The following is a 20,336-nucleotide window of genomic DNA, read 5'->3' as shown; positions in this document are numbered from 1 at the left end:
CTTCTCCCCCAGGAGAGGCCTCGGTGCAAGTTGGTGACCCTGCTAGAAGAGGTGAGGTGCCCGAGGGCCGAGAGAGCTCTCCAGGCCCCCCCCCCCCCGAGCAGCCCCCCTCTGGACAGAGGATTGAGAGAGCGGCCACGGGAGGAGCAGCTGCGGAGACATGGAGGTATGTCACCCACAGGAGGAGGAGGCCAGCACGGCCTCCTCCTTCTCCTGGCACCAATCTGGAGCTGGGAAACAGGTTCTCTCCACTTGGGGAGGCTGGGGCTGATGAGGCCTCGGGGGACCAGCAGGACCCCCAGCCTGGGACGTCAGGCGGCAAGGGGGCCGCTGCAGGAGAGGCGAGGGCCAGGGCACGGCCACCACCAGCACCGGGAAGGTATGCGGCGGGTGATTGTTGTTGGGGACTCCCTGCTGAGGGGCACTGAGGCGGCAGTGTGCCGCCCCAACCTGGAGACAAGGGAGGTTTGCTGCCTGCTGGGCACACACATTCGGCATGTGAAGGACAGAGTGGAGCGTCTTGTTCGCTCCGGGGGTCACCAGCCACTCCTGGTGATCCATGTGGGCACAAACGATGTGGCCAGGCAGGGTGTGGTTGGGACCACCAGGGACTTTGAGGCCTTGGGGAAGAAACTCAGGGAGCTGAAGGCCCAAGTGGCCTTCTCGTCAATCTTACCTGTCCGGGGATTTGGGCCAGGAAGGGACAGGAGGGCCTCCGAGGTGAACGACTGGCTTAGGGTGTGGTGCCAGAAGGAATGCTTTGGGTTCCTCGAATTGGCACTTGTTTTCTTGCCAATGGACTTCTGGCAAGGGATGGGTTATACCTCACAAGGATGGGGAAAAGGTTCTTTGGAAATGCTCTAGTGAGCTTCGTCTAGAAGACTTTAAACTGAGCCGGGGGGGGGGGGGGTTCAGGCCCCTCAGTAACATGTCTGCACTGGACAAGTGTGGGGGGAGGAGCAGGGCTCTGGGAGCAGGGTTTTAGAGATACTGCAGGGGCTGACAGGACTCCTACAGAGAGGGGCCAGGTATTAGGGAGGATGGGAGGAAGGAGGAGGCTGGGAACTCCAAGGAAGGGAAGTGGTGGGAAGGAGTTGAGATGCATGTACACTAATGCTAGGAGCATGGGTAATAAGCAGGAAGAGTTTGAAGCTCTCCTGGGAATAGGAGGGTATGATCTGGTGGGAATCACAGAAACTTGGTGGGATGAAAGGCAAGTCTGGAATGTGAACATAGAGGGGTATCACCTTTTTAGAAAGGACAGGAAGGGAAAGAGGGGTGGGGGCGTGGCTTTATACTTCAGGGAAGGGATAGGATGCAGTGAGATAGAATGCAGCACAGATGGGGATTCGGTAGAGGCAGTCTGGGTGAAACTTAGGGGTTTTGACAGGGAAAGAAACCTGACAGTGGGGGTATGTTATTGCCCTCCAGGTCAACTTGAGACCCTGGATGATGTCCTGACAGGCCAGATTCTAAGGATATCTTGGGGGAGAGACACAGTAATTATGGGAGATTTCAATCTCCCGGATATTACTTGGGAGAATCACTTGGCAGTGACAGCCAGGTCACGTCGCTTTCTAGAAGTTATTGAGGGAGCGTTTTTCACACAGAGGGTCCGAGAGACGATGAGGGGGGGAAACATCCTTGACTTGGTCTTGACCAATAGGGAGGAGCTGATAGATGAAGTACAGATTAGGGGAGCTCTGGATGCGAGTGATCATCCTTTGCTTTGAGATCAGGGGACTGAGGACATGCAGCAGGTCGAGCACTAGAAGCTGGGACTTCAAGAGGGCCAACTTTGGCCAACTGAAGGCCAGATTGGGGAAAGTCTCCTGGGATAGGTTATTGGAAGGTAAGCGAGTTGAGGAGGGGTGGATAGCACTCAAAAGGGAGGTTTTGGAGGCGCAAGCCTTGACGATACCTCTAGTCAGTAAGGTGAGGAGGCAGAGGAGAGTGCCGCCATGGATGCGAAAGGAGGTGGTTAGAGGGATTAGACGAAAGAGGAACCTCCGTAGGAAATGGGTACTGGGGGAAATAGACAAAAGGGTATACCGGGAGGAAGAGGCCTGTTGCAGAAGGATTATTCGCAAGGCTAAGGCTGATTACGAGCTGAGACTTGCCAAGAAAATCAAGAGCAACAAAAAGGGCTTCTTTCAACATGTAAATAGGAAGAAGAAGGGGAGACAAGTGGTGGGACCTCTAAATAAGGAGGAAGGAGATCCAGTGACTGATATGAGGGAACAGGCACAGATGCTAAATGACTATTTTGCCTCTGTGTTCTCCCCAAAGCAGGACGGGGGATATCCGCATAGGAGATTAGATGAGGCTGGGGACTTAGGGGCATAGATTAGAGTCACCCCCCTTGAAGTCGAGGGGCTCCTCAGGGCATTGGACATTACAAAGGCGCCAGGTCCTGACGGGTTACACCCGAGAGTACTTAAGAGAGTTGGCAGGGGTTCTCTCACGCCCGCTGGCCTCCATTTTTGAGGCTTCATGGAGAACGGGTGAAGTTCCAGAGGACTGGAGGGTGGCATCAGTGGTCCCAATTTTCAAAAAGGGTAGTAGAAGGGACATGGGGAATTATAGACTGGTTAGCCTTACGTCCATTGTAGGAAAAACAATGGAAAGGCTCATAATAGAGAGAGATCTAGTGATGCTAGATAGGGAAGGGAGGCTGATAGCCACACAACACGGCTTCTGCAAAAACAGGTCCTGTCAGACAAACCTTGTGGAATTCTATTACAAGGTTTCGAGATGGCTAGATGGAGGGGATGCAGTGGATGTGGTATAACTGGATTTCAGCAAGGCCTTTGACAAAGTGCCCCATGATATCCTGGTGGAGAAACTGAGGAGTTTTGGGATACACCAAAGCACTGTCCGGTGGATTAGGGCATGGTTGACTGACTGAAAGCAGAAGGTAACCATTAGCGGGGAATCATCGGGATGGTGGCCAGTGACAAGCCGGGTTCCCCAGGGCTCTGTCCTGGGTCCGATCCTGTTTAATCTTTTCATTAATGACATGGAAGAAGGGGCGAACAGTCTGCTGATCAAATTCGCAGACACTAAAACTGGAGCAGTGGCCACAACTGAGGAGCAGGTACTCCAGATCCAAAAGGATCTGGACAGACTATGGAACTGGGCAGGAGACAACAGGATGGCGTTCAATGTGGATAAGTGCAAAGTCTTGCACTTGGGGCATAGGAATAGTTGTCATAAGTACAGGTTAGGTGGTAAGTGGCTGGAGAGCAGCACTTGTGAAAGGGACCTCGGGGTACTGGTTGACTGCAGGCTAAACATGAGTCAGCAGTGTGATGCGGTGGTCAAGAGGGTGAACACCACCCTTGGTTGCATAGCCAGAAATGTGGCTTCTAGATCAAGAGAGGTATTACTACCACTCTACACAACTCTAATGTGCCCGCCACTGGAGTGTTGTGTTCAGTTTTGGGGCTCCTCATTACAGAAAGGATATAGCCAGGTTGGAGTCAGTGCAGCGTAGGGCCACAAGGTTGGTGGCCTGTTTGCAGGGGATGCCGTATGAGGCGAGACTAAGGGAACGGGGTCTCTTCAGCCTGGAGAAGAGGAGACTCAGAGGGGATATGTTGGCGACATACAGGTATGTGAGGGGGTGTCACACGGAGGTGGGTAGAGACCTGTTCTGCCCTGCAGAGGAAGGCAGGACGCGCCCCAGCGGAGCAAAGCTCAGGGAGCCAAGGTTCCATTTGGATGCCAGGAAGCACTTCCTGACAGTCAGGACCCCAAGGGCGTGGAATGGGCTTCCACGAGAGGTCGTTGAGGCCCCATTGGTGAGGGTGTTCAAGGACAGGCTGGACATCCACATGGTGGGCATGTCGTGAGCAGAGCCGGCTGGTGCCAGAGGTCAGACTAGATGGCCCGGGAGGCCCCTTCTGACTCACTCTGTTTTCTATGTTTCTATGTTTGGGGTTCTCCGGCATGTTGATATCCTCTTTCCCTTAGATCGTGCCCACAGTACAAGAGGACTCTGCAGAAAATGTCTTTGCAACAAGAAACTACCATTTCTGATGTTGTATCTCCACAATCTTTCCCAGGTTTTGCTCTTTCTCCTGCCTCTTATCACAAGTTCACAAATCATCTGAGTCAGGACACCTTCTTATTGTGTAAAGCCTTGGGTGTCGCATCCTTTTCCTCCTTAGCTTGCAGGTTGCTGGGACCATCTTTCATACCATGCACATGTTTCTGGTGCTACGCCATCGCTTCTAACCCACCCTCATTTCAAGAGGCGTCTCCAGGCATTTCTTGCACCCCCTGTGCAGCTTCTTCCTCACTCTCAGCACCTACTCAAGATTGCTGCTACTTCATGCTCTGTCCTGTTTTGGTTCTCTATCACTTTGAAGCCAGTGCTAGGTCAAAACAGAACAAAAAATGCATTTCAGGATCAGGCATTGTTGAAGAAATGTTTTAAAGGCTCATTTGAAAGCCTGAACTTAAGGGGCCAGCCTAGTGTAGTGGTCAGAGTGTTGGAGTTCTTGTTCCCACTTGTCCATGATCCTCCATAGGTAACTTTGGCCCAGTCACTGATTCTCAGCATAACCCAGCTCACAAATTTGTTGTGAGGATAAAAGGAGAGGAAGATGACCAGGTAAGCCATCCTGGATTCACTGGAAGAAAAAAGGCAGGTTATTGTACTATAAGCTGCCCAATAGCCTTACAGCTATTGGTGTAGCATACAAATCAAACTAATACTACTATTACTACTACTACTACTACTACTACTACTACTACTAGCAACATTAATTAATTAATTGAAGACAAGGGAATCCAGAAGGAAAAAGAAGAAGGAATTAAGCGGCTGCCACAGCTTTGAGGGTGCATTTTGTGTCGACTGGGTCAGAAAGATGCAGCTTGTGATTCTCGGCAGTCCCTGTTCCAGGTCATGTGGAAGGCGCTGCAGGAGCAGATGGCTTAGCAAAGGTTTATCCACCTGATGCTTTTGTAGGTGTTTGTGCATGTTACCACTGTAAGGATAGCAGTGGATCTCTTATGTTGATCTATTCTCCCATATATTTACATTCAGATTGGAAGAATTGTACAATTATGCCAAGGAAATGTTGCACCAAACTTTATGAAACCTGGTGCGACTTCCTTTTGGGAGTTCTTGTCTGCTCCTGTTTGATCTGGACTGTTTAGCTGTGGGCAGAAAGCTACTCACATAGATCTTCAACCCTGGAAAAGTGGAACATCAGGGCCTTTCCGAAAGGTTAATTTATGTACAACACACAATGAAGGTCATTGTTGCTTATTTGCTATGAAGGATTAACAGTCCAACTCTCTATATGTCTACTCTGAAGCAAGTCTTGCTAAGTTCAGTGCACTTTATTTCCAATACTATTTTCCAAAGGAGACATTTGTTTCAGTGCTTCTGTGTTTTCCCTATACCTAAACAACATATTACTGCTAGGGAGATGAGAGAGCTAACTGCAATTTCCAGCACTGTCTGAAATGTTTCATTTTAGGGCTCAGTGGATAGTAGGAAGAGACACAACCACTCCATTTTCAGTTCTAACACAAGCACTCATCCTGCACAGGAGCAACAATCCAAGTCTGCAGAATCCTTGGGTGCTTCCAGATGAAGATTTTTATTGTGCAATTAACCTGCTCATTCATAGGGTTTATGAAAGATGCAGATATTGTTGCCCACCACTTGTAACACCCTCCTGTGCTGATTGTGTACTTCTCTTGCTATTACCCTGGACTAGATATTTCACCACTGATGTTGACTCAGAAGTTCAGGATCACGTTGGCCATGTGAGCCCCCAGTCATTACTCTGCGTTCAACACAGTTCTCATCTACTACAGATGAAGGCTGTTATATAGGATATTATATATCTATATATTCTATAGGCTGTTATATATCTATAATGTATCTGTTATTACTATAGCTTAAGACTATTATTAATACACGCTTACCTGGAATGGACAGGTAAGCTCCACTGCATGATACTTACTTCTAAGTAAGCATGCATAGCATTGTGCAGCTAACAGCTTTCAATCCCCCCCTTCTATAGTAAATGCTGCACTGCATTAATCAGATCCTTATTTATTTTCTTAGGATTATTATTATTATTATTATTATTATTATTAAAACATTTCTATGCCGCCCCATTCGCCGAAGCCTCGGGGCGGCTCACAACATAAAATTAAAATACAACAAATAACAATATAAAATAAATCGTCCTGGCCAGATAAAATAAGCAAATAATATTAACAATTAAAATGGCGCTTAAATAAAAAGGTCTTCGCCTGGCGCCAAAAAACAAATAACGACGGCACCAGGCGGACCTCTTTGGGGAGTGAATTCCATAGGTTGGGCACCACCGCAGAGAAAGCCCTCCTCCGAGTACCCACCCTCCTAATTTCCTTCACGGAGGGTTCCCAGAGAAGGGCCTCTCCCGCTGATCTCAGGGGGCAACTGGGCATATATGGACGTAAGCGCTTCTTCAGGTAACCAGGACCCAAGCCGTTTAGGGCTTTATAGGTCATCACCAACACCTTGAATTGGGCCCGGACTTCAATGGGAAGCCAGTGAAGCTGACAGAGGATCTTTGAAGCATTACAACCTTTCTGAAACCCCTTTAAGCACTTCTTTCACGGTCATTCTCTTCCTGTAAGCAATGACATTTTTTAAGAACTGGAATTCGCTTTCTGTGTAGCTAATATCAAAGAGGACATTGCATAAAGGCGTTCCAAGGGAAAGAGGGCAGGAGACAGAAGAGTTGCGCGTTACTTGCTCTGACCAATCGGAGACGTCGCAAGTTGATCGACAGCTCCGTGGGCGCCAAGTTCAGTATCTTTAAAGAGCGCGGCCCTTTTAGCCAATGAGAGCGAACCCAGCGGGCAGAAAGCGCTAGTCATCCATTCCCGCGTTCAGCAACCCTTTGTTGCCTGAATGCTCGACCAATCGACGCCCGGGGAGGTGCTGCCGTTTCCCGCGGTTGTTTTTATTTTAGCATAATGTGAGCCACGGCGCAGCCAACGGCAAAGGCGCAAAGGAAGGCCCGCTTTGTGATTGGGCGGCCAGGAATTCTGGCGCCAACTTCGAAAAGCATATAAAGCAGCGATTGCAGCACAGCTTCCCTGCCTTATCGCTGCTACTCGACTATTTGCTCCACTCCTCTTTTAGCTCCGTGAACGATGCAGTCTTCCCGCAACCCGCTCTCCGCTCTCAACGAGCCTCAGCCTCGCCTCTCGCCTCTGAAGAGATTGGCTTTGAGCGAGAAGGAGAACACGGTGAGTTCAGAAAGAAGCCACAATTCTTACCACCCCACCCGGTTAGCGGAAACCGGCACGGGCAAGGCAAGGGAGTAGCCCGCAGAGTTTAGAAAGAGTAGAGAAAAAGCCTTCTCTCTGCCATCTCTCAAACTGGTATTTCCCACTTGTTAGGACTGTAACGCCTATCATCCCTAACTGCAGTCCAAATCATCCGGCAGGCTCAAGGCTGAGGGTACGGCGGAGGCCACACGCAGTGCCGCTCGAGCCCTGAACAGCCAGGGGGTTTTTTTGTTTCCTCGATCCAGTGCAATCCTGAACTTGTTGAGGCAAAAAGGCCGACACTTCCCGGCATTTCCGAGTCAGCCATCGATGTAGGTCTGTTTTTTTCAACAGGGCCAGGATCGCCTCTAAACGATTAGAGATTCTGCGCATTTGGGAAGCACTTGGAGCTGCTTCCCCGCTAAAAACCCAACGTGGGTTGGTAATGCAGGAACCATCCTGGATTTGGCCACCATTATTAGTATCGGAACTGCGCCATCAATAATGCACGGCGCTTTAAAAAGCTCACCTATCGATACTGCAAGTTATCAATATTAAGTATTAACGTTACTGAGCAGGTACCACTGTTATTAAATGTTAACTGAATACTATCGTTCGGATATCCATATTAAATATCAACTATACATTATTGAACCAATATCAGCGTCATAACTGGTATCAGTACTGTGCCATGGGGGAGGGGGAGCGCATAGCGCTCTGCAAAGCACCGGCCTACCTAGGAGCAAAGCCAGAGGCCGAGCTGGGATCCGGCCCTGCGGGTTCTGCCCCAAGCCTGTTGCGCTGACGGCTCTTTTGTACTTCCCTTCCCCTCTGCCCCGCGTTCCGACCCCTCTCCCTCTCTCCCCGCAGCCCCCGTCACTCAACGCCACCCGGGTCCTTGCCCACAAAACGGCGCGGAAGATCTTCCAGGAGCCTGCGGCTGCCGAGGCGGTGAGTACCGGTTAGCACGGGGGGGGTGTGAGCGGGGTGGAGCTGGCGGGAGAGAGGTCCCTGGTGCGCGCCGCCATCCGCTCCGGGGCTGAGTCAGAGGGCGGGGCTGCGTCGTCTTCCCTGCGGCTTTGGCGCCGAAGCCCGGTTATGCAAGGAACAGGAAGGCCCGGTCTTCTCTGGAAACGGATGGGGTAGGCCTAGATCGGGTGGGGGAGAGGACTGATCCCTGCCCTTTTGAAGTGCCATCATAGTTTAAGTTGACTGTCCAAGCTCATCTGCACTTCCTACTCTGAGCCTACTCTGAAGTACGCACCACTTCTTCCAGGAACCCTCCTCTAAATCATTTTTTAATTTTGATGTCTTGTATCATTTCTATATCTAAGCAAGTAAGGGTTGTGTGCAGTGTTGGCCTTTTTGGTCATATCCAATGTTTCCCTTCTAGCAGACCTATTAAAATGAATGGGACTTCAGCTAGACCTGCAGGTGAAACAACTTACTATGAATAGTTTCCTGCTTACATTTATATAAAGCATTTTCACTTAACTTTGACAAAATGCTTTCAAAGACCTATAGTAAAACAGCCCCTATTTTCAGGCTTGAGACGCACATAGCAAGGAAAAGGGTTGAGCGGCATGTGGGAGGGAGGAAAAAGGTAGCACACTCAGCTGTTCTTCAGGTCCCTTTTGTGCCTAGCTCAGATGGATATTTCAGGAACTTGGATGGAATGGCAGCTTTTAGGTAACAACTGGGGAAGAGCCTGATGCAACTGGTTTCTCAGATGGGGGAACAGCGTGCACTTTGCCAAGTGTACACCCTGAATGCCCTCTCTGTCTTTCACATACTTGTATGTACCTTTCCTCCATGTATTCACATGTATACATATACAAATATCCCTTCCTTTCCTCCTTACTGCAAGCACAGGAAGATCAGTTTTTTCAGGACCCCATCTAAATCCCTCCTAAGCACCTTCTCTTTATCAGACATGCAACCCCTATCCATCAAGACACAAGCCTTCCCTATCTATCTTCCAGGGTGCTCCCAGATGGCTCCCCCAGCTTCACTGGCTGCATACTGCTCTCCTTCCCCAGTGGCTTCTTACTGGCTTCCCTCTTCCTCAGCTGGTTTACTACTGCTTTTCCTAGCTCCCCTGCTGGTCCATCTTCCAGCTTACTAAACAGAAGTGACAGGAGCCCTTCTTGGTGGCTGTTTATACTCAGAGGAAAGCATCAGCCTTCATCTACATCTCCTGGGAATGTTCCTTCCATATGTGGCCCAGAGGCATTGATGGGAACTGAAGGTGGCAGCTCAGTTTTATTTTGAAATCATCCCACTGCCAGAAAGAAATGAGTGCCTGGTGGGACCACATTGATTTAGACAAGAATGGGGATTGGTGGGGAGGAAGACTTCACTAGTATTAAGATGTTAAACCAAGGTTATTTAAAAACACATCATTTCCCATTTAAGCCAGGGAAAACTATGGAAAAATTCATAAGGCAGTTTCACACCATGGGTTATGAGGTTGGTTTATTTAACTAATCACAGTTTCTATAAAACCAAGATCTACATTAAAAGTGAAGTTAAGCTCTGGTGAAGGTATTCCAGCAGCATGGAAAAAACCGGGAGTGCTGAGGCTTATCCATATACTTGTAAAGGTGGCCAATGCTTTCAGTGTAGTCTGAACCTTGTTTTCACAATTCTGTGACTGAACATCCCCTTCCTTCATTCTATTTCCCCCTTTTTCGTCCTGTGGCTTGTTAACATTGGTTTCAACAATCTCACCATTTTCACTGTTGTGTCCAGTTGACCTCTTAATTCATGGTCTATACTTAAATTCTATTCAGGGTTTCTATGTTAAGTTTCTTTTAATACTACACATACATAAAATAGAAGTTTAGAGGTATATTTGGCCTGCCATTCCATTTGTTTCAAAAATCAAGGATATGTAGTGGTTACGTTTTAGATCTGTATTCCATTTTACACTTTTGTATAAAATACATACTGTTATCTTTATGGAATCGGCATATTTTTAGAAATGGGTTAATTATCCTAACACTTGTGGATTTTTTTTTTAAAGAAGGATGCATCTAAAGGAGCAAAGCAACTTCCTCCAAACACTGTACAAGATGAACCTCTGCTTCGGGAGAATCCCCATCGCTTTGTCATCTTTCCCATTCAGTTCCATGACATCTGGCAAATGTACAAGAAGGCAGAAGCATCCTTTTGGACAGCTGAAGAGGTAAGGTGCTTATGCAGCTTGGGTATACAGAAGGAGGAGACTAATGGGCACAAATGGGCAGTAATTTTTGGTATGCATTCCCAATCGTTTGTGACATCACTATGTTCTCATGGGCTGCTTTGTGTATTTAGGTGGATCTCTCCAAAGACCTTCAGCACTGGGAAGCCTTAAAGCCTGAAGAGAAGTATTTCATTTCACATATCTTGGCATTCTTTGCTGCAAGTGATGGCATTGTCAATGAAAATTTGGTAAGCATGCAGAATAGCTAATGGGCTCCTTTATAATTCAAGGGTGCTTAGTACCATGTGTTGCCCTCTTCCACTGCCATCAGACTCTTTCAAACTGTAGATGGCCTACTGACTAGTTATTTTTAGTATCTACATCAGCAACATGAATAAGGAGTTTTGTACCATCTTGTCTAATCTGAATAGTACTCCTGAACAGTTAAGTGTCATTCCTTACAAGAATATCAGATCACTTAAAATTGACTTGCAAGCTAAACAAAGTTATCATCTTTCTCAACCTTAACTGTATCGATCAGGGGCAGTTTACACATTGTAACCACTACATGTCTGTCATTAATAGCTACTGCACAGTAAGCTGCCTCTATGGAGTGGTTCACAACATGAATACAGGGGTTCATTCCATGCTCACACAATTCTTTGGCATTCAGTTCTGTAGGCCACAAATAGGAAATAATGGCTGCAGCAATTTAAGTTTTTTTTCTTTTTTTTTTTTTTTTTGTGGACTGTCACTGGGTGTTCCATGTAAAATCCAATTGGTTCCTTGAAACTTAGAAATGCAAGGAACCTTCAGATAGCTGCAGATCAGACTGCAGCATGAAACTAGAAAAAATTCAAACTCAAAACCTCTGGGAATCAATGATTAATGACAGCCTCAGCTCTGTGAGGAGATATAATTTAGGATTTTTCATCGCTCTCTGAGACACTTTCAGTGATGTACTGCAATGCAAATAAGGCGGGGGATGTTATAAATTAATTTCATTCTCAGCCTCTGCTTTTATTCATTGTGTTTGTATAGCATACCTTTTCTACTGTCTCATCCAGTTTTATTTGCTGTTGCTTCTGTGCCTTTCAAGGTGCAAATTCTAGTCTTGCCAATTTCGTCTGAATAGTGTATCTGGAATCACAAGTGCCATGCCACTTAGGCTCTTCATAAAAGATCCAGAATAATTGCAGTGGGTATGTGCAATATTCCCACAAATAGTCAGATTGCCAGGAGGCAGCTGCCCACAGAGCATCTGTTTAAGATGGGAGTTCTGCTTGGCTGGAAATACTGGCAGAATGAAGGCATCTGTTGTAGAGCCTGGCAAGTGGGCAGGTCTAGGCAGCAAACAACTGATTCAAACACTAAATTTGATCATTAGATGATATATTATCAAGTGATGGACTACATGTATGAATGAGCCATAATGGGAATAATATAGACAGGAATTTTTGCCTCTTGCATACCCTGAAAAGATTGGGGCCACATCGGATTTTACTTGGCTGGGTGGTGATTCCCTCTCCCAGTTCTTCAGACAAGCGCTTTTAAGATGTGAAAGAGTTTGAATTGCTCATCTATGGATATAGACAGACTATTTGGATAATAAATATCGAGTTTCAACACCAGTTATTTTGGCAAACAGAAAGCCTGATACAGCTATATGAATGTTCTTATTAATTTTCTGTATAGGTGCCTGATGGTATTCAGATAGAAATATTACTGTAATAAACAGATGAATGAGCCTTATGTTTCTGCATGTAGTAGAGTCAAACCTTTTAGCAAAAGTAATACTCTGCTTCTGCCTTTCGCTTATATGGCATGGACTTTTGCAGCACTGGGAAGACATTAAGAAATATACAATGTTTTGTACATGTATGTCTGCAAGTGGTGGAAGGTAGCTATAAAGACAAGTGCAGCCCCAAAGCAAATATGTAGGATTGCCTTAAAATGGGAGCTATTGTTTGTAACTTAAATATCTTTATGTCCTCTAGGTGGAGCGATTCAGCCAAGAAGTACAGGTTACAGAGGCTCGCTGTTTCTATGGTTTCCAGATTGCCATGGAAAACATCCACTCAGAAATGTATAGTTTACTTATTGATACTTATATTAAAGACCCTAAAGAAAGGTTAGTACTATTTTGAGAAATATTATGTTCTATGCTAAAATATTTATTGAATATATGCAAATAGTTCAAGTGCTAACATGTTAGCTTTTGGCTTTTCATTGTCTTTGAGATTTCTGCATGATTTCAAACCATAGCTTACATTTTCAGAGAGCTGAGGCTGAGATTTTTAGATATCCAACATTACAGAAGGTTACTGTGTAAAATATGCCAAAACTTTCATGCATGTAGTTTTCAGTGCAGTTGCTGTGACATTTTAATCTTACGAGACTGGAGCAGAACAACCTGAATTTGGACATATAGTCTAAATTGATTTTCTTCAGTTAGGCCAGTGTGTTGTGGCAGTGAGGGTGCTGGACCAGGACTCTGGAGCTTCAAGTTCTAGTCCCCACTCAGCCATGGAGCTCACTGGGTAACTTTGGACCTGTCACTCCTTAGCCCAACTAACCTCACAGGGTTGTGGGGACACAATGCAGCCATGTAAGCCACCTTGGGGTCCTCAGCAGAGGAAAACGGGCTGGATGTAAATGCAGTGTCTTCATCATAGTCATGGGTCCCAATCTGTACTAAACTATGATGTTACCTGTTAACCTAATCTACCTTACAGGTTTGCTTGGAAGCGGTAGGATACAAACACAATAACTTCGATGGCCATTGTTAGTAGAGTTAGTTGTATACTTAGCATTGTTGTATTCTTCTAGGGAATTTCTGTTCAATGCCATTGAAACCCTTCCTTGCGTGAAAAAGAAAGCTGACTGGGCCATGCGTTGGATTGGGGACAAACAAGCCACTTACGGTAAGTGTTACTATACTCCTCCCTCTTGTCCAGCACGTATTATATACAGCAGAACCTCCATATCTGCAGGGATAAGTTCCAAGCCCCTCAGCTGAATAGCTGAAACCATGGATCGTAGCAAACATTTCACTGTACATGCTGCACATACCTGTGATGAAGTTTAATTCACAAGTTAGGCACAATAAGACATTGTACTGCTAGCCTCAAACTCCAGCTGGTAACCTGTCCACTATTCCACTGCTTCCCAATCTCCACCTGTCAGCCCTGACCGAGCCTCAACTCGTCCCTTTTCTCCTGCTCCCATTACCTCTCTTCCTGGACACCTACTGCCCCACACGGGAACTGCTACTGCTCGGTCCCTCATCCCCATCCGCCCGACGCATATGCCAAGAGTGGCCAAACCAAGGCTCACAAGGCACATGTAACTGAGTCTGTTTTGTTTGCTGCCTGCAGGCACCTACTTGCCGCTCTCAAACAGCTGACATTACCATTCCAGTCAACTGCAGTTAAGCAGGCATGTGGTTGCGGAATCAGCAGAGACATACAGCAGCTCTGCTGTATTTCTGTTCCACCATTTTGTCTTCACAAACCAGTTGAAGGGTTAGGCTGAGAGCCTGTGACTGGTGGGAAGATACCTAGTGACCTCTGTGGCCACTGTTCTCCCAGAGTTCTCCCAAGTCCCGGTCCAGTAGTCTAACCACTATACCACACTGGTTCTTGAGCAGTTTAATGAGGAAATTAACAATGAACTCTCCCATCAGGAGAACGAGTGGTAGCCTTTGCTGCAGTGGAAGGGATCTTCTTTTCTGGATCTTTTGCATCTATATTTTGGCTGAAGAAACGAGGCTTAATGCCTGGACTTACCTTTTCCAATGAATTGATCAGTAGAGATGAGGTAAGATTTAAGAATGTTTGTGTTCCTCATAGTCATGTGCATCCAAATACTTCAACTCACACAAGTTAGACGGGGGGGGGGGGTGGCGGTCAATGAAATTGTGTGTCCTATGAACTGTAGCTCTGCTCTGTATCTTCATCTGTTCTGAGGGTTCCTTCAGGCCTTGGGAGCATTTTCACACAGGCAGCCATAATAGCCAAAACTCTGAGCAGAATGCATCAGTTCATATGGAACCCATGTAAAAATCCATTGTAGTTACTTTACTACTTGAGTGTCAAAGTTTTATTATTTGGTGGTGGTGATGATAATAGTAGAACTTGGCCAAGTTGTTTCCTGAAATAGTTTCCAATTATTTTTTTCCAGGGCTTGCACTGTGATTTTGCTTGTCTAATGTTCAAACACTTGGTACATAAACCTTCAGAGGAAAGAGTGAAACAGATCATCACTAATGCTGTCAGGATAGAACAGGTAATTGGCAATCCTTTCTGGTGGTGGTGGTAAAAAGTGCCTGCATCAAAGCAGGAGAAGCTTAAAACTTAGTAGGGCATTAAATTGTCTAGATGGCGCAGTATTTGCATACTAAGGAACTTTGTTCACTATGCAGGAATTCTTGACGGAAGCATTGCCGGTAAACCTAATTGGCATGAATTGCACTTTAATGAAGCAGTATATTGAGTTTGTAGCAGACAGACTGATACTGGAACTAGGTTTTAAAAAGGTAAGTTCTCTGAATGTGCCTCTTAAGGAATGCAATATAATTTGTTTACATTTAGACCTTTTTCACATCTAAGTGCTTTTTGTCTCATTAGTGGAATTTCACAATTAAGCACAACACTAAAATGCTGCAGTGCAGCTTGCTTATTTTGATTTATGTTCTGCCAAAATGGGGATGAGTGTTAGTCAAAAGTATAGGGAGGGCACAAAATTAAGAGGTCTCTCCTGTTTTCTGTTCCTTAAGTTCATTGGTCTATGAAGAGATATAAAATGCTTAAGTTCAGGATGGAGAATTTTATATGTATTTTAAAAAAAATAAAAAAAAGAACATATCTATTAAGCAATCCTGGGAGCATACACTTTTGCTTTAAAAGTGACTTGTAGAATTAGACCTAATGCCTGCTTATGCTAAGAGGGCTTGTTTGTTTTGCAAGACATCTAGCAGCGATCTATAAGCAAATATACCAATTCTTCCTGTTGCCTGCGGAGTAATTAAGAGTCAGGTCATAGATATCAGGTTACAATATAACAGGTTACAACTATATATATTATACAATATACAATATAGAAATATGGGACACAGTAAAATGAAAAAATAAAGAAAATCATCTTAAAGAATTGGTTTTTGCTTGGAACTGAGGCTGGAGAATTGGGTACAGAAGCAGATAATAGGGGAGAATGATTGTATGGAGCATCCCCTCCCCCCAGATCTTCCATGCTTGCTTCAGGGAATTATCTGGAGAGTGCCAAGTGGGGAATGCAGGAACAGAATGAACAAAACAAATCTGGGTGTCTTGGGACATGATGGAGGTAAATGTAGCCATACCACCTGCTGCCTTCCTGGTGATCTTCATGCTACAACATCAGCATAGCTGGATGAACCAATTTGGGGTTGTTCGATGGTACAAGTGAAATAGAAGTGTATATGCTGTGTATCTTGGCAATAAAACTCATGCTGCCAACTCCCATTTCTTTCAGATATTCAGAGCTGAGAATCCGTTTGACTTCATGGAGAATATCTCACTAGAAGGCAAAACTAACTTCTTTGAAAAGCGTGTTGGCGAATATCAGAGGATGGGAGTGATGTCAAAGCCCACAGATAACTCTTTCACCTTAGACGCAGACTTCTAAATGGGGCAAGACTGATCTCAGCTAGCCTGAAATGGCTAGCAGTTGGTTTCGTTATCCTCAAATTATTGTTCTGATGCTGTGTGGTGGTACTTTAACAACATTCACGTAGCTAAAAGGGGCGAAATGGTTTTCAGCACTAGTAAATGAATTTGTATAATACATGAGCTTCTCACATTTTCAGATGGGGACCAGTGCTGGAAGACGCGTGTTCTGTTATCTGGTAATAGGCTACCAGTAGTTGTCCACAGCAAAACAAGTAGTGTGGGATAAGCTGTAGAAGGCTGGTCCAACCTGGGGCCCTCCAGATGTTTTGGATTAGAACCACCACCATCCCTCACCATAGACTATACTCAGGCGGGAGCTAGTGGCAGTTGTAATCTAGAACATATGCTAGGCTGGGGAAGACTGCTCCGTAGAACACTGCAGATTTTCATGTCCTTGCATGGGCTGCAGAAGCTATATAACCACGTTGCCTCTTAACAGGTTTGAAGCCTTTGATGTTTTAATAGTTTGTACATAAACATGGCACTTTAAAAGTCTGGCCTGTAATTCTTGAAAAAGGCTGGTGACGTGAGTTTAGAATAAACTCTTTTAGACTGCATTACATCTTTCTCTATTATGCTTTATTTTATCTGCATGTAAATTAAAATGCTGAGGTGCTAAAATGAAGACTTGGATATGTACGGCTTCTGTACAAAGTCTATTCACATACTTTGTCAGAAGTAACACTTGAATAAAACCAGTTTTCAAACTGATGGATCAAAATATTGTGAAATTGTAACTTTTGCCCCCAGCCTCTTCCCAACCTTTTTATTCAAGGGTTTCTTCGGTGAATAATTCCTCTTAAGCCCCTTCTGAATGGCCAGTATTTCAAGATACAACACGAAGTGTCTGCAGCAGAGGATAAGATTTGTGAATGTGGAAAATCCAGATTCAAGAATTAAAGCAGGCATGAAGTGCAGTTGGGGAAACTCAGGGCTATGTGGGAAAGTTCAGACGTGTTTTTGGTCACCTTGGGAAGCAGGGAGACTTGTCTGTGTATGAGAAATAGTACCTGTAGGGTGGACTTCAGGCAACAGCATTGGGTGACTTCCTTGTCTCCTGCCCACACCAATTGAACTGTGGGGTTCTGCCAGAGAACCATGTGTCTATGAAGCTGCTGGGAGTGGTCATTAAGGGATTTGAAGCCAAGTGCCCTTCATATACTGTCAGCTCTGCCTTCCTATGACAACTGAACCAGGAGAGGCTAGGCAAGTCCTAGATCGGTGTCTGGAGCCAGTGATGGGCTGGATGAGGGGCAACGAACTAAAAGTAAATCCAGGCAAGATGGGCCCCCTATGAGAGAGTGGTTCAGAAGTCCACGAGATGGGATGGAATTGCACTCATTTATGGAGAAGCAAGTTCGTTGCTAGAGGGTACTCCTAGGTCAAGCTTGAAGTGCCTTTTATCAGCATCAGCTTGCCAGCTACAGCCTTTACTGAACAGCCTGGCTGCAGTGTTAGATACTGAAGTAAACTTAAGACTAGGTCAGTGCGGTGTATTCTGTGTGAGGTGTTTTAAGACTGGGCTGGGAGCAGAATGCAACAACTTGGCTGTTGAGGTATCCCTTTTTTGCACACAACTCCTTTCCCATGGGAAATACACTGGCTATTTGCTACTGGTCAGATTCAAGGCTTTTGGAAATAATGTATCAAGCACTAAACAGCCTGGGCCCTGGAAGAAGCAGCAGAGGATGGGCAGTCCCAAAGAGCAGGTACCAGGCATAACTGAGGTGAACAAGGTTGTAGAAAACTTAAGAAGAGGGTGTTTTAGGTGAAATGTGTCCCTTTCAGGGGAAAGTGTATTTTCTACTAGGAACACAAATTTGCAAGGAAATGTCAAGTTAGTAGTGCATGTCTTCCCAGGTATTGCCCTGTACTTATCTCCCAACTTGCCTGAAAATGACCAGTTTCCTAGTCCCTGGCAAAAGCACTCCAGCCTGCTGCTGCTGCTACCACCACGGTCAACCTGGGAGTGCTGCTTTCAGGGCAATGAGCAAAATTGGCTTTGTGCCGCATGTCGCAGGGCCAGAAAGTTCAATTTTCTCTTCAGAGCAGAGGACCTTTCTGCTTTCCCTCTCACATGCCTTCCTTCAAACTCCAAAATGGGCTTTGATAAGGATTTGTTTCAGCACTGGCTTCTTTCTTGCCACACTTGCATAAATCCAGCTTTGTAGAGCATCCGGATGATCGTCCCATGGGTGTTTCTTGTATCTCACCAGTAGATCACTCCAGCTCCTTCATAGTTGCTGCTCTGACGATCTGACGATGTGGGCCTGGTCCAGCCAAGGCATCTCTTTAGGGTCAAGGATACTTGGGGAGATAGAAAACCACCAATTCAAAGATTAATATACAGTGCATTGTATACAATGAAATATGGATGCAAAATATAAACAAAATAAGCCTTACATTCTCCTGTTTCACAAGCTGAAGGCCATGAGGCCTTGGAATGCTTTCAAGAAGCTGTTAGATTTTGGACACTAGCAAAGTTTACTTAATCTGTTGAACCCCTATAACCACCATACCTCCAGAAAAGCCTGAAGAATACAAGCCTCACCCAGTCACTGAGTTTTGGTGGATAGCCTTCTCTAGGCAGGGCTGCAGTTGAGCCAAATCCTTTCTATTTTGTAATAATGGGTGTAATGGTGCTCCAGCCTACAGGGATTGTTTATAGTTTGGGTTAAAAAACCCCTGCTTGGCAGAACTGCACAACTTTATGTTGGAGTTGTTTTAATAATCCCTTGTTTTCTAAGATGTCTGTTACGATACACTCTCCAGTGTGGTTCCCAGAAACAGATGTATTTAATCTGAAATAATTTGGCACAGGAATTGCACACAGGAGGACTCCGTGCATCTATTTGCTGTACTCTGGAGGCAGTGGGTGGCACCAGAGCTTATCTAGGCATGTCATAGCAAGAGGACATCCTGTGGTGTGGGAAAGGGAAGAGATGCCATAGCGGGCAGGGGAGTAATGCAGCGCTGCCATGTCCCTTCTCAGAGCTTGCACAGTGATAGTAATTTCTGCTAAAAAAGTGTGTGTGTGGAAGGGTGGGGGATAATGCTATTTGTGTGCAGAAGCTGGTGCCAGCAGCAATAAAAACTATTTTACAGGTTTATTTGAAATCGGCTTTCAACAGTTTAAGGAAACTGTTTCCCTAGTTACACTGGTGTTAAAGCTGTTACAGACTTGTACAAGAGTTCCATTTGCACTTCTGTGAATGTCTTTCAAAAATTGTAATATAGCATTGAGCAGGGCATTCAGATTCTTATGTCCATGGGCTAGCTGAATTGGCATGCACTCAAGATCCTGCCAAACAGGATTACTTTTTAGAATAATTTGTATGAAAAAAAGCTTTCGCTTGTCAAAATGAAATCTCTCTTACGTGATTGATAGACATGCCTGTTTCATTTTGAAGAGAGGTTTTTAATCTAGCATACTTTAGAAAAGGGTTTTTTAATGGAAGGCACAGTAAATTCAAAGATAATGTGTAAAATAATAAAGTGGTTAGATATCATTTGGCTTTTGTTGTTAGATATGTCAGCTGATTTAAATATGCATTAGATTGGCTTAGCCATTCTGAAAGCTTCACCTGTCTTCACAGCAATGTATTCTATATAATTATGAATAGGCAGAATTTCTCTGAAAGAGATGGATTGAGAGAAACACATACACAGTTTCTACATTGCATATCTTTATTTTATGATAAAAATATCTGTGAGATATATATTTCATTATTTTGCCTTTCCTCCAAAACAAACACTTATCAAATATTTTCAGATTTATTTGTGCGTGGCCTATCATCCCTTACTTTAATTGCACTCACTCTGGACATTTGTGCTTCTTGTCAGACTCTTAAAAATCTGTTGTTGTTTTGTTGTTGTTGTGGCAACTGATGGATCATGTCAAGAGGCTGGCTTTACTCCAAGTGAACCATTGTGAGAGGCATTCCCTTCCTGTGGCTCTGGCATCTTCAAGCTGGCATTGCTCATCCCAGAAGCCAACCCAATCCATGATCCTATGAGCCGGAAAGGACATGGAAGCAAACTGCCACCATCAACATCTCACCAAATGATTACTAAGTATGAAAAACCGCCTTTCTCTCATTACTTGTCTTAAATGTAGTTCTTCGTCGTGGCCTCTGTGCATCACACATATGGGT

The 20,336-nt window shown here is 45.2% G+C and overlaps 1 protein-coding gene across 2 annotated transcripts; it reads left to right on the top strand.

Annotated features, from left to right (window-relative positions):
* The first annotated feature begins 7,140 nt into the window (after nt 1-7,140).
* Nucleotides 7,141-16,903, top strand: RRM2 (ribonucleotide reductase regulatory subunit M2). 2 transcript variants are annotated; one of them, XM_044419186.1, is made up of 10 exons: nt 7,141-7,266; nt 8,158-8,238; nt 10,316-10,474; nt 10,606-10,722; nt 12,472-12,605; nt 13,304-13,398; nt 14,160-14,293; nt 14,657-14,761; nt 14,898-15,011; nt 15,986-16,903. In XM_044419186.1, exons 1-10 carry the CDS (start codon nt 7,171-7,173, stop codon nt 16,136-16,138), a joined length of 1,188 nt encoding a protein of 395 aa, XP_044275121.1. In that variant the 5' UTR covers nt 7,141-7,170; the 3' UTR covers nt 16,139-16,903. The 2 variants fall into 2 exon arrangements, with proteins under 2 accessions (XP_044275121.1, XP_044275120.1); XM_044419185.1 differs by having other exon boundaries at nt 10,313-10,474.
* Nucleotides 16,904-20,336: the final 3,433 nt, after the last annotated feature.

Source organism: Varanus komodoensis, unplaced genomic scaffold (assembly GCF_004798865.1).
Source record: "Varanus komodoensis strain SLA01 unplaced genomic scaffold, ASM479886v1 scaffold10, whole genome shotgun sequence".
NCBI lineage: Eukaryota > Metazoa > Chordata > Lepidosauria > Squamata > Varanidae > Varanus > Varanus komodoensis.
Note: the sequence above shows the minus strand (reverse complement) of the source record. Positions and strands in the feature narration are given on the sequence as shown.